The 17,440-nt window shown below is 40.8% G+C and overlaps 1 protein-coding gene across 5 annotated transcripts in view; it reads left to right on the top strand.

Annotated features, from left to right (window-relative positions):
• The window catches only part of Wdfy3 (WD repeat and FYVE domain containing 3), a 227,702-nt gene that overhangs the window by 138,445 nt on the left and 71,817 nt on the right, over positions 1–17,440 (top strand). For all 5 annotated transcript variants that reach the window (XM_035453188.1, XM_027388524.2, XM_027388521.2 and 2 more), the window contains 9 exons: positions 1,938–2,169; positions 3,171–3,271; positions 3,397–3,615; positions 6,006–6,187; positions 8,372–8,603; positions 10,315–10,475; positions 12,615–12,726; positions 15,713–15,903; positions 17,157–17,309. In XM_035453188.1, coding sequence (XP_035309079.1) covers positions 1,938–2,169; positions 3,171–3,271; positions 3,397–3,615; positions 6,006–6,187; positions 8,372–8,603; positions 10,315–10,475; positions 12,615–12,726; positions 15,713–15,903; positions 17,157–17,309 — 1,583 coding nt within the window. The remainder of the gene's footprint in view (positions 1–1,937; positions 2,170–3,170; positions 3,272–3,396; positions 3,616–6,005; positions 6,188–8,371; positions 8,604–10,314; positions 10,476–12,614; positions 12,727–15,712; positions 15,904–17,156; positions 17,310–17,440) is intronic.

Genomic DNA, 17,440 nt, shown 5'->3' with positions numbered 1-17,440 from the left:
TGACATTCTTTGTCTTGGTTTACTTGTTCATTAACAAATCCATGTGTGGGAGGGTGGGTGTTTATGATAAATTTTAGAAGCAGAAGAATTTGTTGTTGTTTGAGCAATGACACAAGAACAGTTCAGGTTCTCTCTATGTGATGGGTAAGGAGTGCAAGGATACAGGCAGATTAGCTCCTGGCATAGAAGAGGGACACTGTACCCTTATCTCAGAGGAGACACACTCTTTCCCAAGTAGCCTTTGCTGCCTGGGCTGGGGAGTGGTTGATTAGATTGTTTACACAGTACAGTATATTCGCAGGACAGCTGAGGGATGGGAAATTATAACTCAGCAACAAAAATAACATTAGGTCTGAGAGGGACAGAAGGGACATCAGATGGCTTCTGGAGGAAAGGTAGTCCTGCATCAAGAGGGAGGTGTCCTGTGGGTCATTCACAGGAGACAATCAACTGGTCCTTCAAAATAGTTTGAATGAGCACAGAGAATATGGATGGAGCCAAGAGAGAAATGAGGATGACAGGAGGAGGTGCAGTCTCCTAGAAGACTGTGGTAGATTTGCTGAGCAGCCTCCAAGGAGATGCCACTCTTAAGTGGAGGAAAGAAAAGTGACCTAGGGAGTGAGGAGAATGCAGACACTGCCCACCAGTCTGTCAGGATCATAGGACACCAATAGATGCCACCCACCCAAAACTGATGGAAAATATCTCAGTGTCCAACCTGTGGTTAACTTTTTTTTTTTCTTCCATGGTTAATTCTGTGGTTTTGTGCGTTTTTTTTTTTTTTTTCTTTATGATTCCTTCTGGATCATTATTGCATTATTGGCCATGGCAGTACGGCAGATAAGGTGGACTCAGAATGATGATTAAGTAGACACCATTAGTGCAGCATGCAGACAGGACCCTTAGAAAGCTAGAGTGACTACCTTCTGTGGTTTGTGTTTGTCCCTTTGTTTTTGATGTGCTGGGGATGAATCCTGTGCTAAGCAGGCTCTGTCCCTGAGGTATGTCCTCCTAGTCCACAGTGGTTGCTTTGAGAGGCACTAATGTACATCACCATCATTCTCTTCAGTTCTGAGCCAAGACTTCTGAAAGTAGATCATCAACCTGCAGCCATTGTCCCCTGCTACCTGTCATCACCACTGTTATAGCTATGTTCTGGAAACTTAAGATCATTTGAGTTCCAGCACGGGTTCATGGGAAGGAAGAATGTTAATTAATATATGTTTCCATTATGTGTTTTTGTGCTTTACACAGTTCTTTAGAATTGAGTTGTACTTTTCTTTCTTAAAATAGAGACAAAAGTAGTTATTCCCTGAGAGAGCACTAAAACACTATTATGGTTGACCCAGCATCAGACACATTGAAGATACCCGAATGGTTCATCTTCCTGGGGAATGTTTTCTTTGTTGCATTTGAGATGTTCCCTGGAAAGACATGACTGCTTATCACCACTTGTGTATACATAGGGAATCCTTAAACCTGGTGTTTTTATGATCATGTTTTATTCTGATAGATCTAAGGATACAAAAGATAGGGAAAGACAGAAGTAAGTGTTATTGTTTGTCTTCGAGATACCCAGTTTCTGTGTGTTGTGGTACTTTTAGAAAAAAATATAGAACTGTTTTGCTTTCAAAGAGAAACAATAAGAAGTACTGTTGAGAAATAAGATCACACCCCTTAACTGAGATTTAGTTATGTTGCAGGGGTGGGCTTGAGCGGTGATCGTGGGCTTTTAACAGCTGCTTCTGCTGTATACATGCTACTTTGATAGTCAGTTTACAAAGGAAAGAAAGCTCTTCGAGTCTGAAAAGGAACATACAACATTGAACACCGCACAAGTGTCCTCAGTATCGAAAAAGAAAATTGTAGCATGTGAAAATAACTCAGTCTGGCAAAGTTACTTTAAAATTCAGTATGTTTTCCCCACTGCCTTGCAGGCAGTATGGTTACCTCTCTGGAAGGCCTGGGTTCTGACAACGTTTTCAGCCTACATGAAGATAACCATTACAGGATAAGCAAAAGTCTGGTGAAATCAGCAGAAGGAACCACTGTGCCCTTGACCAGGGTAAAGTGTCTCGTCTCTATGACAACCCCTCACGACATCAGACTTCATGGCTCATCTGTTACTCCAGCATTTGTTGAATTTGACACATCCCTTGAAGGCTTTGGGTAAGGAAACAAAGCTGGTCCTTGCTGTGTTAGGGCCTTGCTCTATTGGGGCCTTGCTCTGTTGTCTTGAGCCTCTTTGAGATTTTTGTAAATAGACTTGTTTTAAACTGCTGGCTTAAAATATGTTGTGATACATTCTATGCTGTGTGTTTTCAAGTGACTCCAGTTGTCTGAGCATGCTGTTTCTATGGTTACCTTTCTGAATTATTTATCATATTAACTGTATTGCTATAATAATGGAGTTCATAATTGAGGTCCAGGGTCGAGTAAGGTTTTGCAAGTGTAGCTGTGGATGAAACCATTTTACTGGGTCACATCCAGCTCCTTCATTCATGGATCCTCTGAGTGGCAGAATTGTGTCATCTTAGAAGGAAGCTGCTTGAACAAAGGAAGTGTCTCACCTGGCCCCTTCCAAAGAGTTAGCCAACTCCTGGTGTGATAAGTGTGAGGTATAGATAATAGAGAAACTTAGATGGAAATATCTGATTGGCTTCGGTCATCTTGTCTCCAGTTTATGTAGGATAACATGATTGTATGATTGATAGTCATTTGTGTGACTCCTCAGTGACACCAGTGATGTCAGATGATAACTTTAAATATCCCAAGACTGCTACAGTTACAGAAGTTACAGTGAATCTCCAGATCTGTGCCTCAGAGTCTGCACACATATGTCCACTGGCTGGAATATGAAGAATCATTACAAGAAGATTTTTTTTTCTGTGATAATGAAATTACTTGAGTGTTTTGATTAAGATTGTGTGTTTGTTCTACACATGCATATTTAACCATAATTTTAAGTACTTTAAATTTTGCATGATACTTTTAGAGCTTTTAAAGTACATCATTTGATGTTCACACATTGTTGAAAGGCAAGAAGGGCTCTGGGTACCCCAGATGTATTTCATACTGTCTAATCTCCAGCTACGGTTACATACTTGTTTTGCGTGTCCATTGTGTAAAAATGGAGTGGATCTCTAACCAGGATGTGTTTTCTTTACTAGCTGCCTTTTTCTGCCCAGCTTGGCTCCCCATAATGCCCCTACCAATAATGCTGTCACAACAGGTCTCACTGATGGGGCCGTGGTCAGTGGCATTGGTTCCGGTAAGTGTCATTCCTTTCTCTGTAGATATTGTTACTAATAGTTCATATGATTCTATTACTGTCTCTTTTAAGAATGTAAATGGGGGCCACAAAGCCCTTTCATTATTTTTCTCTTTTGACTCCAGGTGAGCGCTTCTTCCCTCCTCCTTCTGGCCTGAGCTATTCCACCTGGTTTTGCATCGAACACTTCAGTTCTCCTCCAAATAACCACCCTGTCAGGCTCCTCACTGTTGTGCGACGAGCAAATTCATCCGAGCAGCATTATGTGTGCCTTGCCATAGTTCTGTCTGCAAAAGACCGCTCCTTAATTGTTTCCACGAAGGAGGAGCTACTCCAAAATTACGGTTGGTGTCAGCCTCTTTGTTCTCATGATTCTACAATCTGTCTTATTAATATTTGTTTGTAAGTTCAAAGCGATGATCCTCATATAGCTTTCATTAGGCTAATGTAGAACAGGTTACGTGGATGCTTACCTATTCACCACTGAATAGTAAGGTGTGTGTGTGTGTGTGTGTGTGTGTGTGTGTGTGTGTGCATCTGTATATATTTATATATGTGTGTGTATGTATATGTGTGTATACGTGTATATACATACATATATACGTGTATATACATATACATACATATACGTGACATACATATACATATTTGAGAATTCCACTCATGTATGCTGTGTCTTTTGGTTTTAAGTATATCCTGCTTAAGGCTCTTTCTAAAGTGAGTTAGGAAACAACAGAGCCTGACCTGGAGTGTGGTGCATCTGAAGTACCAGGGCTCAGATTCTGCTGGGCAGCCGCTTCATGTTTGTTCTGTTTGGCTGAAGTGGTAATGGGCTGTGAATATGCTAAATGAGTAGTACTTATGAGCACCTGGGTGCCTTAAGGGCAGCTCTGTGCCACACACAATGACACCGCTGTCCCTTCATAGATCATTCACCTTTGAGGCTTGCATTTTTAATAACTCTTAATTTCCCCAACATACAGTACCTGATTCTGGTGTGCAGTACAACTTCAAACTCAAGGCATCCATGAAGATCTTCCTAAAAGATAGAAATTACATTGTAAACATAAACCCTAGACTACTCAGTTATAAAAATTAAAAACAAAAGAATTTTTAATCATCTAACTTTTGTTCTTTTAGCCAAATATTTCCTTGATTGATGTGGCTGATAATAAGTATTAATGGATTATGCATGTTAACTTTTTAATTATGAGGTTTCTTAGTATCTTCATGGTACCTTACACAGCACTGAGTATCAGTGTAGTTAATTTCAAAATCCTCATCATCATGGCTGAGGAAGTGTTTCTGAAGTAGAAGCCCTTCATGACTTTGATGCCAACATAGCAAACAGTAAACAGTTAAATACAAAAACTCATTATTATACTGCATTTGCCCTTAACATTTGGTTGTCAGCTTCTTCCTCATTAAGACCATTTCTGGTCTCATGTTGTGGGGGTGGGGGGAGCATTTCAGTCACTTCGCTGTTTTCCCCACCCTTCCTCACAGTTCCCTCTGATCAGTTTCTCTTGCATCTTCCCTTCAAAATTAATGTTCTTTAGTTCAATCTGTTCTTCTTTGGGGCATGGGGGATCACAATTCTTTGTTTACTTAAGGCCACTTTACCCTAGGAACCATGAAATCTTCAAGGAATTCTTATTCTAAAGTATAATCTGATGTTATACTGCAATAGCTATCTTTATAGGACCAGAGTAAAACTTGGCATTTTGTTTTTAGTTTTTCACATAATTGGAACTTGACTTTCAAACATATTTACTTGTATGGCCTTTCTTGTCTGCTTTAAGTTTTATGGTTGTGGGTTGTGTTAGCTCCTTCATGCCCTCTTTTAAATGTAGTTTTAGCCCTCTCACTGATGTCTGCCCCTCTACAAATAGTGAGAAAGGGCAGAATGTGTTACAGGTCAGGGAAGAATACATGCCATGTGTCATGTATTCTTGACATGTATTCCTGACATGTGTCAGGGTCTGGATTTGAGTCTAGCACCACCAAGAACAACAAACAAAGCAAAAGACAGTACATTAATTTTCAATAGGTGAACATTAAAATTAAATTAATATAAATGCCTTGTTCCTCTTTGTTATAGTTGATCAAAATTTATTCTGAACAATTTATTGGGAATGGAGATGTGAAGGACCTGGGAGGAGTTGGGGTAGGGGTGGGAGGGAGACAGGGAAGGGAGTAGTGTTGTAATTAAATTACAATCTGAAAGACATAAGATAAGAAAAGAAGAAAATTCTCACCGTCCTGTAATCTTACTGTTTACACAATGAGTAGCCTGCTGTTTCTTAGCACAGTGTGGCCTGGGCTACTTACCAGGCAGAAGCGGGTAGAGTTGGGGAGGCTGGCAGAGTTGGGGAAACTGGTAGACTTGGGGAGGCTGGGAGAGTTGGGGAAACTGGTAGAGTTGGGGAGGCTGGTAGAGTTGGGGAGCTGGTGGAGTTAGGGAACCTGGCAAGAGAGGATATCTGTAGGATCGGGTTCTCCCAGGAAGCAAGAGCTTGGAAGAGCGTCTACTTTCCACACAGCACCACTTCCCTGCAGCTACTGTCCTGAGGGTCTGGGCAGGATGATCACAGACCAGCAACAGGTTCATGGGATGAGATGCACTCCTTCCTCTGAGTCAAGGAAGGACTGTCAAAATATGCTGATGTAATATGCAGATTACAGAACAGGGACAGTGTGGGCAAGTGCTCTGACTCTTTCCCTCCTGCATTAGTTGATGATTTCAGTGAAGAATCCTCATTCTATGAGATTCTCCCATGCTGTGCCCGCTTTCGATGTGGAGAGCTGATAGTGGAAGGACAGTGGCACCATCTGGTTCTGCTGATGAGCAAAGGCATGCTGAAGAACAGCACCGCAGCCCTCTATATCGATGGGCAACTGGTTAACACTGTAAAGGTAAGTGTTCTGCATCAGGAAGCACAGCTGTCCTCAAAAGAGCTCCAGAGGGAAGACGATGGTGTGTGTGTGTGTCTTTGTGTGTGTGTGTGTATGTGTGTGTGTGTATGTGTGAGTATGGGTGAGTATGGGTGTATGGGTGTGTGTGTGTGTGTGTGTGTGTGTGTGTGTGGTGTGTGTGTGTGTGTGTCTTTGTGTGTGAGTGTGTGTGTATGTGTGTGTGTGTATGTGTGAGTATGGGTGTGTGTGTGTGTGTGTGTGTGTGTCTTTGTGTGTGAGTGTGTGTGTCTCTGTGTGTGTGTGTCTGTATGTGTGTGTGAGTGTGTGTGTCTGTGTGTGTATGGGTGTGTGTGTGTCTTTGTGTGTGAGTGTGTGTATGGGTGTGTGTCTGTGTGTGTGTCTTCGTGTGTGAGTGTGTGTGCGCGTGTGTGTGCATGTGTGTGTATGGGTGTGTGTGTGCGTGTGCGTGTGCGTGTGCGTGTGTGTGTGTGTGTGTGTGTGTGTGTGTGTGTGTGTGTGTATGGGTGTGCATGGGTGTGTATGGGTGTGTGGGTGTGTGTGAACCAGCTGTTGACACTGGTGTTTTCTTCTATTGCTCACCACTCTATTTTGAGCCAGGGTTCCTCTCTGACCTTAGAGCTCACCAAATGACTGGATTGATTAGTTGTCACCAGCACCGGCGATCCTTCCTTCTCCACCTCTCCAATCCATTACCGACTGATGCACGCCACCATGTCTGGGTTTTCCCTTGGGTGCTTGTGCAGCAGGCACTTTGCTATCCCCCAGCTTTTTTTGTTGAATGAATGGGAATAGAAGCCTTATTCAAGAAATGCCATACTCAGAAGCAATTGGGAGGAAGGAGTAAAGAATCACTTTTCTAAATATTGGTCAAAGTTGAATGTTGCTAGACCGAAAGTTCAAAACACTCCAAAATCTAAAACTTCCTGAGTGCCAGCATCATTCACAAAAATATTTGCAAATTTCAGATTATTTTGAGTTTTACGTTTTCTGATTAGCAAAGTTTTCACAGGTGTTCCAAATTCTGAAGCACTTCCAGTCCAGGCAGGCTGACTTGGTCTGCATCGTTTCCAGTCCAGGCTCTAAGCCATCCTTACCGTCAGTAGAACTCAATGGGGTTAAAATTCCTTAACTTGTGTCAGACCATTTTACACTGTTATTACTTGATATATAACGAAAGCAAATTGGTCTTTTTTTTGTGTGAAAATAGCACCTTCTTTGAATTATTTCCTTCCCCGATGGTAGTGATGTTTTATTGTGACATTCTGTACTAATAAGATAAATGCTAATGCTTCCCATTGCAGTATTCATTGATTTTGTGTGTGTGTGTACATGATGACGTTTGAAATAAGTCTCTAGACTCTTTAGTAGGTTGTTTCTTGTTTACATTATTGGAAATAAAAATGTCAGCTTTTAGGGGTACACAGCATCATTATCCACACACACACACACACTGTGAGTAGTCAGGGGCTAATACGTGCATGCGGGTCTTCACCAGCATGCTTCCGACAATTCTAGGACCAGCCATTCTTTAATTTACATAGAATATTATATGTGATCTGAAGTTGGCTGATGTCATGAAAAAACAAATCAGTGGAAATGTCCCGAAGCTGCCTTTACAGGCAGCACCCCAATTCCTCATTTCTTACGTTCTACTGAAACATATATTTATTTAAAAGGAGTCAGTTGATAACTAAGATGTCTCATCAGTAGACAAAAGCATTTTCAGCTTGAAGAATGTCAATCAACGATGTCTATCTTGTGTTGAGATAATATATGTGCATATATTATAGATTTTATTTTTCTAAATATTAAGATACTTTTAATCAGTAATTTTAATTAGACTCACATCAAAAGTGGTTTCATCATAGAACTGTGAACACTATATTTTCAGGGGAAGCATCATTAATTTGATAGATCACAGGCAGTAAGCGATAGTATCCTTATATTTAATTGTTACCATTTCTATATATAATTCAGTAACAGATTTCAAAGTCTGCATTGAGTGCCCAGGTTCAGACTCTAGAGTCTTGCCCTTTGTGTTTCTCAACTTGGTTTTGAATATCTGTAAATTTGTGTGACCTCAAGATAATTAAAATGCATGTAGTAAAGTAGTTATTCCTGTTGAAAGGCTTTCTACGTCTCACACTTGTGTCTTCTTTATAGCTGCATTATGTCCACAGCACTCCTGGGGGCTCAGGCTCTGTAAATCCCCCGGTACTGAGCACAGTCTACGCCTACATCGGCACTCCACCTGCACAACGCCACATCGCTTCATTGGTTTGGCGCCTGGGACCCACTCATTTTCTAGAGGAAGTTTTACCTCCCTCTAGTGTCACTACTATTTATGAACTTGGACCAAATTACGTTGGAAGTTTTCAGGCTGTGTGCACACCATGTGAGTAACTTATCCTTGGTTCTTGAAGCTGTACAGAACATAACTTCTGCTATTTAAGATTCATGTGTATGTAGGACTGGGTGTATGTTTGACTAGGAAGGTGCTTTTTCCATTCATTTCCTTCAGGATAATTTTATTGATCAGTCTTGTTGAAAATGCTCTCCTCCAGGAGGCAGAGGCAGGTGGATCTCTGTGAGTTCGAGGCCAACCTTTGTCTACAGAGTGAGTTCTAGGATAGCAGGGCTACACAGAGATACCCTGTCTCAAAGGAAAAAGAAAAAGAAGATGCTCTCCTCAGGCTGAGGCTATAGCTCAGGGTTGCTAGCATGTCTCCAGCACTACAAATGAAGAGATAGAACAAACAAAATATAGTATGCCTCCCACAATCACACTGTATTTTTCTGATTCATTATCTACTCACCAATTAATTTTCCCAGGTTTTCTTCTTGGATTAAAGGTGAGGAGTTTTGCCCTGTAAGAAGCCCAACTTCAATCCTATTTTCTTTCTGTTACTTCTATTACAGAAGCAATTTAAATGTTTAAATGTTTAAAAAAGGAACAAATAGATCCAATAAATAAAAACATATTCTCAAAATTAAAGCTGTCACTCCTAATAGTGCATTTTTTAAAATCCTTTTTCCCAAAGAAATACAGAATGAAGCAGCTGATGTTTAACCACAGTTTATTTGTGGCACCCAGATGTGTCACATCTGCCTTCTCCTTGTTCTGATTCCACTCATGGTCTCAGGGAAGTTACAACAAATAAATTCAATATTAACTAACTTGACGATGACTGAGTACTTCATCGATTTACTCAGCATTGACTTCCAGAGTGTCCAGTAAGAGTTGACACTGGAAACTTACCATGTGCCAAGTTGGTTAATAATGCCCAAAGAGGATTTCCACTCTCTGCTGCTCCTCATGTGTATTTATTTATTTCAAAACACTGTGTTAGCCCCTACCATTAGAACTCAGTAGAAACTAAGGCAGAGACAGACAGACAAATAGATTAAACACATAGACTTTAAATAGTAAAGCAAAATTCCAAAATGTTTGTTATTTCCTCCACTCTGCTATGTTGTTGTGTGTTCTTCCCTACCCTGCCATGCAGTCCTATACTGAGGGGTGTGAGAGGTGAGGGTGAGAGCACTTGATAAGAAGAGAGCCCGTCCTACTAAGACACTAAGACACTCATGCATTAGACATGCTGAGAACACTCATGTAGTAGATGTGCTGAGAATACTCATGCATTAGACTAAGACACTCATGCATTAGACTAAGACACTTAGACATGCTGGAGACACTTGTGCATTAGACTAAGATACTCATGCCTTAGACATACTGAGAACACACATGCATTAGACATGCTGGAGACATAAGCATTCTCACTCCTTTCCATGTAGAATGAAGTACATGATGGTTTGTTAGATAACAGTTAACATTCTTTTGCTTCCTTTGCAGTAGGCCTTATGGTCATACACTATAAGAACAAAACAATGTAGAAGTGTATGACTGGCAAGTCCTTTCTTATACTGTAATCAAAGAAACAGGCAAGAGCTAAAAAAAAGTAAAATGGCTTTGAAATCTGGCTGTCTTTTCCACTTTAAAAAATATTTAAATCCAGCCAGGCAAGGATGGCAGTAAGAATAAACACTTTGTTCTGAGGATATAGAAAACTACTGGCAACTGAAGAGTCATTCTTCTTTTGAAGGTAAAGATGCAAAGTCTGAAGGTGTCATTCCTTCACCTGTGTCACTAGTTGCAGAGGAAAAGGTGTCATTTGGCCTCTATGCACTCTCCGTATCCTCCCTAACAGTGGCAAGAATTCGGAAAGTCTATAACAAGTTAGACAGCAAAGCTATTGCTAAACAGGTAAGCTGAATGCTCTCCCTGTTAGCCACGGTGGTTCTCACTGGGAGGGTAGTCCAGATGGCGCAATTGAAATCACAGAGGTCCCTCAGAGGTGAAGACCAATGTAGTAGAATGGAATGTTGCTGGCTTTAAATATGAAACAAGGAGCCATGGGCTGACAAATGCAGGCGGGAAGAAAATGAGTTGTTCTTCACAAGTAGCACAACCCTGCCAGTACCTTCATTTTAGATCATCAGAACCATGTTTTAAATCAATCTTCAGAACTAAGATAATAAAGTCACTGTTGTCACTAACCTGATGGTAATGTGGTAAGCAGCCATGAGAATGCTATGTTTGGTCTTCCTCCCTTTCAGGGCAGGTTTGCTGGATGTAATACTCAGCAATGACAAGGATTCTTCTTCAGTCATTGTTCATTTCCTGTCCCAGTTATCATTCTGTTGCTGACACAATACTATGACCAAGTACAGCTTATGGCAGGAAAAGGTTCATTTCTTCCTTCAGGTTTCGGGCCATCATTGAATCAGGGCAGGCTCAAGCAGGAAGTGGAGGAATGCTGCATGTTGTCTCCCTCACAGATTCGTGCTTAGCTAGCTTATTTATACAGCTCAGGATGGCCTGCCTAGGAATGGACAAGCCTCACCTGCATCAGCTAGGAAGACAGTTCCCCACAGACATGGCCACAGGCCAATTTGACTTACACAGTTCTCTACTGGACGCTTTCCTCTCAGATGCCGTGTCAAGTTGACGATTCAGTCAAACCAAACACTTCCTATGTTGCATTGTTTTCTAGCTTCTGATGCAGACCTGAGCATCTGAAGTGACTGCTCTCTGTGTGCTTTCGTCTTTTCTTTTTTAAAAAATATTTGATCTCTAGAAATTCAAATGTGATATACCTAGACTTTATTTATTATCTATTTATTTATTTATGTAGGTTTTTCAAGACAGGGTTTCTCTGTGGCTTTGGAGGCTATCCTGGAACTTACTCTGTAGACCAGGCTGGCCTTGAACTCACAGAGATCTGCCTACCTCTGCCTCTGCTTCCCAAGTGCTGGGACTAAAGGCATGCACCACCAATACCTGGCATGCCTAGACTTTTTGAAAACTTGTTCTCTGATCGGGTTCATCGACTCTCTTGAACTATAAATTCACATTTTTCACTAGCGTTCAGTAATTATATTTGCAAATACCTTTTTGCTACATTTTTTTTTATTCTGGGACTCTAATTAGCATATTTGTTGGGGTTTTTTTTTTCATATTGCCACCCTCATGTGCCATTTATATTTGGTACATTTTGCTCCTAATTTAGGCCAAACATATTTAAATGTTTAGCTTAATTGGGAAAGCAGACTATCTTGCCAAGTACCAAAGCTTATGTTGACCATGAGTGTAGCTCAGCCGTGCACACTTCCCTGGCAACATTTAAGACCGGGTGTGACCCCAGCACCACAAAAGGTTAAGAAGTTGAACCTTAGGACAATAAACACAATTTCTGGTGTGTGTTTGTTTGGTAAGTTATTTAGTTGGGTGGTTAATTTGTGGCTTTCTGAGGCAAATTCTCACTACATAACCCGCATCGGTCTTGACATGACATTCCTCCTGCCTTAGCCTCCCAGACACTGAGATTTTTAGCTTGGACTACCACATAGTCTAACTTTTTTTTTTTTCTGATCTTGTTAAAATTTAAGCAAATAAAATTTTAAAAAGTTTATCTCTATGACTCTGGCTCTATTCGAGAAGAGTCTAGCCTGTGTGTTTGATGTTTTCTGTATGTAGTCATATTTCATCTATAATCTTAGAAATTTTATACAAATGAAGCTGGTTAGATCTAGAATAAAACTGAATTGTCAACAGTATTTGTCTGCAAGGTATTGAATGATGGACAGCCTCTAAGCCATGGGAGGTTCATTTAGGAAGCCTCTCAGGTATCACTGTCATCTTTATGTCTGTAACTATATTTAAAATTACTTTTATGAAGTTTAAGTACTTGCCCAATTAAAAGAAAAAAATTGTAAAGAATACTCACACTTATATATTCTTCTAGTTAGAAGACAGAAAGTGTTTGTTACCTGTCATAAAAGTGGCATCGACCTTCCAGGCTACTCTTCTATGACTACATTCTTTTCCTTTCCTGTTCTCTAGTTAGGCATTTCCTCCCATGAGAATGCCACCCCAGTGAAGCTGATCCACAATGCCGCAGGCCATCTCAATGGACCAGCGCGCACCATTGGGGCCACTCTCATTGGCTACTTGGGTAAGTAAATTGTCTTTCTTGTTTGAAGTTCTTTGCTTTCAAATTTGCCTTTTTTTCCCTTCATATTCATATAAGAGGGAAAAGGAATGCTTTAAGTTCATATTTTGAAGCACTTGACATTACACTTGACCATTGCAGGTAATGCTCCTGCTGTGCTACGCATCAGTTCCCAATTGTAATCAAGTTTTCAAATTATGAGCTCTCATGAAATCTTCTGAGCTTCTGTTCAAACTGCAAATGGCATGCTGAAACAGGTGTAGAAATCAAAGCGCTGGTTATGCCTTGGTTTCATTCAGTGTTGGTGTTGCTTGCTAGTCTTTCTGTTACTTAAAAATGAGCTAAAAGAACTAGGGCGGTAGCTTCGTAGTAGAGCCCATCCCTAGCACGCATAAAGCCATAGGTCTAACCCCCCACTACCTCCAGACAATAGCAGAAAGAATGAAGAGGAGAAGCTTCTGAGTGTAGACACTGTCCAACTGTAACGGACGACGTCAGAGTTGCATATGCTAGAGCTCCACACGCTCTGTCTTAGAGTTGGAGTTTGTGGTAAGGCAGGATCTAAAGCAATCCTGTCAGGCTCCCAGCCTTCAGGAGAAGTAATTAAAGGGCAGTTTGATGTTACTTGCTTTTTAGAGTAACAAACAGTTTTGCTGGGCCAAGTCTTAGGCTGGGCTTAATCGGTCCTTGCAAGTTTTAGTGCCCCATGCTTGCCATATCCTGACTCTGCTTTTCTTTGGTGGTAATATTGCATTATTGAAAATTCCCTGTTTGATAAAGCACATCATCAATCAACAGATACTTAAGAGCATCACTTTGGTGACTACTGCTTTCCATTCTGTCCAGGACCCCAGCATTGTGTGTTGTGGTGGATAGTGATGATCAAAATGTTCGAAAACCAGGTTCTAGTTCTCAGACCAGCCCCTTCCACTTAGGCCAAGCATCTAAGCTCTTTAGACTTGTTTTCTTCCCTATGAATAACACTTACCTGTTAGCCTTAGAAAATAGTTTTCAAACTCTTAGGTTCTCATGTATTAAAATGTTATAAATGCTGCAATGCCTATAAACATTAAATTCATATTAATATGTGGTTATATTTATATTGTTTTTTTCTTTTTTATTTAATTAAAATATAATTACATCATTTCTTTCCTCCCTCCTATCCCTCTCATGTCTAAGGGCCCTGCCTCCCAGTTTCCCAAATTCATAGGCTATTCTTTACTAACCGTTGTCATAGAAATGAATCAACTTATAGATACAACCTGCTGAGTCTGTTCAGTTGCTTGTGTGCATGTTTTAAGGCCGATCTCTTGGTATTGGGTAGCCAATCAGAGAGGTCGTCTCTCTCAGCTGTTAATTGCCTGTCACTCTTCATATAGGGGTGGGGCCCAGTGAGTTTTACTTTTCTATCTACATTAAGATATCAACCTTTATTGGAATTGTTCAGGTCTTTAGGGAGTCATGTTGTTGAGATTTCATGAACATAGCTTCTCTGTCACTTCTAACAGACATAATGTCACAACAGACTTTCTGTTCTTACATTTTCCCCATCCTCTTCCACTGTGTTGCCTGAGAGATGTGGCAGTTGGGATTGGGTACCGCATGACCAGTTGAGGCTTTCCTAATGGTCTTTAGCTGCTGGAAAAAGAAACTTTGATGAGGAGTGAGATCTACACTTATCTCTGTGTGTAAAGATAAGTGTGTAGACTGAAGTTAGGATTATACTGGTTTAGGAAAGTGTACTAGAAGACCCTCCTCTGATCCATGGCCTGACTAGCCATGTGTAATAGGCTAGGCAGCACTTGTAGGGATAGCTTGCCCTGAGGGTCATTGTCCTGGATCATAAGTACCACACCTGGCTAGAACTCTTGGCCCCTTTCCCCCTTAGTAGCTTGCATTCCACCTTCTAGTACTATGAAAAATAGTCCAGTGAGGAGGTTTTGGTCAGTTCCAGCTCAAACCCTCCAAGTATGTGTGGTGTCTTTAGCAATAGGGAGACATCCAGGAGCTATTGCAATAGGTTATATTGTTTTGGGAATCTCTTGAATGGACTCTCCTGACGAACAACTTAAAAGGTTTCCCATGCCTGGTACTAATTGAGGGTTTGTTAGATAGTTGTGGGAGCAGTATTATTACCCCATGTGATGTAAGTTCATTTGAAATGTGCATCTGTACACTTATATGTATCATATGCAAGTTTAGCTAAGTATAAAATAATGACTCCCTATATTTTTTTATTGTGTCTGATCTCAAAGCCCTGGGCTCAAGACATCTTTATCCACCCTTCTTAGTAAAAGGGACTACAGTTCACAACCACTTTTGTTTTTAAATATTTTTATTTTTAATTATGTGTACATGCAGGTGAGGTGCACATATGTGCAAGTACCCTCAGAGGCCAAACACATTGGATCCCCTAGAACTGGTGTTACAGGAGGTTGTGAGCCACCTGAGTGCTGAGAATTGAACTCAGGTCCTTTAGAAACATAGACTGCATTCTTAACCACTGAGCCATCTCTCTGGTCTCTAACTCTGTATTTTAAAAACTCAGTCCTACAGAGCAGGCAAGTAACATTCACCTAGAACATTAATAAATGCTTCAAATACAATATTATCATCCCTGCACTCCATTCAGTTTCTCCAAGTATATTCCCAGCAGAAACTAGTACATACACTCTTACTTAACTAAATTGCATTCCTGTGACCTCTGTTTCTAGTCTGGCTCTTACCCAGTACCATGTGTGGATAACTGATGTTTGCCCATTGATGTTACCCACTCTGGGAGTATATAAATTAGCACATTAGCACTTAATGCCTTCTCCCAAATTCTTCTTCTTCTTCTTCTTCTTCTTCTTCTTCTTCTTCTTCTTCTTCTTCTTCTTCTTCTTCTTCTTCTTCTCCTTCTCCTTCTCCTTCTCCTTCTCCTTCTCCTTCTCCTTCTTCTTCTTCTTCTTTATTTATTTTAATTATTTTTCATTCTCTTTTTAATCAGGAGTAAGAACGTTTGTCCCTAAGCCTGTTGCCACTACTCTGCAGTACATTGGAGGAGCTGCCGCCATCCTAGGCCTAGTGGCCATGGCCTCGGATGTGGAAGGGTTATATGCAGCAGTCAAGGCCCTGGTTTGTGTGGTCAAGAGTAACCCACTAGCCAGTAAGGAAATGGAAAGAATCAAGGGCTATCAGGTTTGTAACCAACCATAAGGCTTTGCCTTCACTACACTTTATACCAGATCATCTAATTTTCATCATTCATGTTTTTTAAACTGGAAGAATGGTATTGTCCAAGTGAACTTAAAAGCCATTGGCTTGAATCAAAAGTAATGCATCAAGTGAGGAGTATATGTAGCTTTGTTTAGTTTTGGTTTCTCAGGGTCCCTTCAGTTTCACTTGTTCTGTAGTGTGTATTGTTTCAGCCAGCTTTGCTACGTATGAGGCGCTGGACCATCACTATCCTGCGGAAAGGCTCCAGGTCTCCGCTCAAGTCTCATACTCATCACATATAACCTGGGTGTGCCTGCTTGTGCTGAAATCGTCAGAGATATTTGCTACTCTAATACAGCATGAATCCTATCCTTACAGTTACTATATATTGTGGTGGATAAGGGATAATTACAAGAAATGTCTGGACAGAGTTTTTAAATAGGATGTTTTTTACCTCTATTTGACTTAACCTGTGTGTTTAAAATCCATGGATAGAGAAAACCAACCATATTCAGATCTTGGTTTGCTTGCTTGGATGTCCTTTCTCTTCACACAAAGGGAATGAAGTGAAATTGGTTCATATTAGCTCCTGCTTAGAGGGAGTCAGGGTTGTTGACCCATCTAAACTCTTCCCATTTTCTTTATGGCTTTCTTCCACTTCACATCCCTTCATCTTTCACTCATTTACTCAAAGTATAGAAAACCACTATACAGTGGACATGCAGTGCTATTCCTGACAGTTCAGACTCAGTTTAAAATATGCATCCATCTCAGCTGTGTAGTCCGTGGAGCAGAACTATAGGACTCAAGTGAAACATTTAAAATAAATGTTTGAGGCAAAATTGAGTCTCGTTAGTCAGGTTGTTTTTGTCACTTTGATGAATACCTGAGGAAAACAACATGAAGGGAGGAATCCTTTCTTTTGGCCCTGGTATTATAGGTTTGGTCTACAATCTTCTTGCTCTGTAACTATGGGCCTGTTGTAAAATAGGGCATCAGGGTGGGGAGGATATACCTGAGGAGAATTGCTCATCTCATACAGCCAGGAAACAAGAAGAGACTGTGGATTGTCTTTCCAGGTACATACCCAGTGGCTCATTTTACCCAGTGAGAATCACCAGCCATAATGCTGTTAGGTCATGAAGCCATCAAAGGATTACCCACTGACTAGATCCAATGTGTGACATGAGCCATGTGGTGGTCTACAATAGGCCTGTTCTGTTGCATTCTTCCAGTTACTGGCAATGCTGCTGAAAAAGAAGCGCACCCTTCTCAACAGCCACATCCTCCATCTAACATTTTCCTTGGTGGGTACTGTTGACAGCGGCCATGAGACATCCATCATTCCTAATTCCACTGCGTTCCAGGACCTGCTTTGTGATTTTGAAGTAAGTATGCCTGTTAATAGTAAGTTGATGAATATATTTCTTTCTTTTTACCAAGAGAGAGAGTTAAACTCCTGGAATCCAGTTTCAGAGAGGGAGGAATAACTAACAAAAGGATCAAGACCGAACTGGGA

This window comes from Cricetulus griseus, assembly GCF_003668045.3.
Source record: "Cricetulus griseus strain 17A/GY chromosome 1 unlocalized genomic scaffold, alternate assembly CriGri-PICRH-1.0 chr1_1, whole genome shotgun sequence".
In the NCBI taxonomy this organism is placed as follows: Eukaryota; Metazoa; Chordata; class Mammalia; order Rodentia; family Cricetidae; genus Cricetulus; species Cricetulus griseus.
This window is presented reverse-complemented; position numbering and strand designations above follow the sequence as displayed.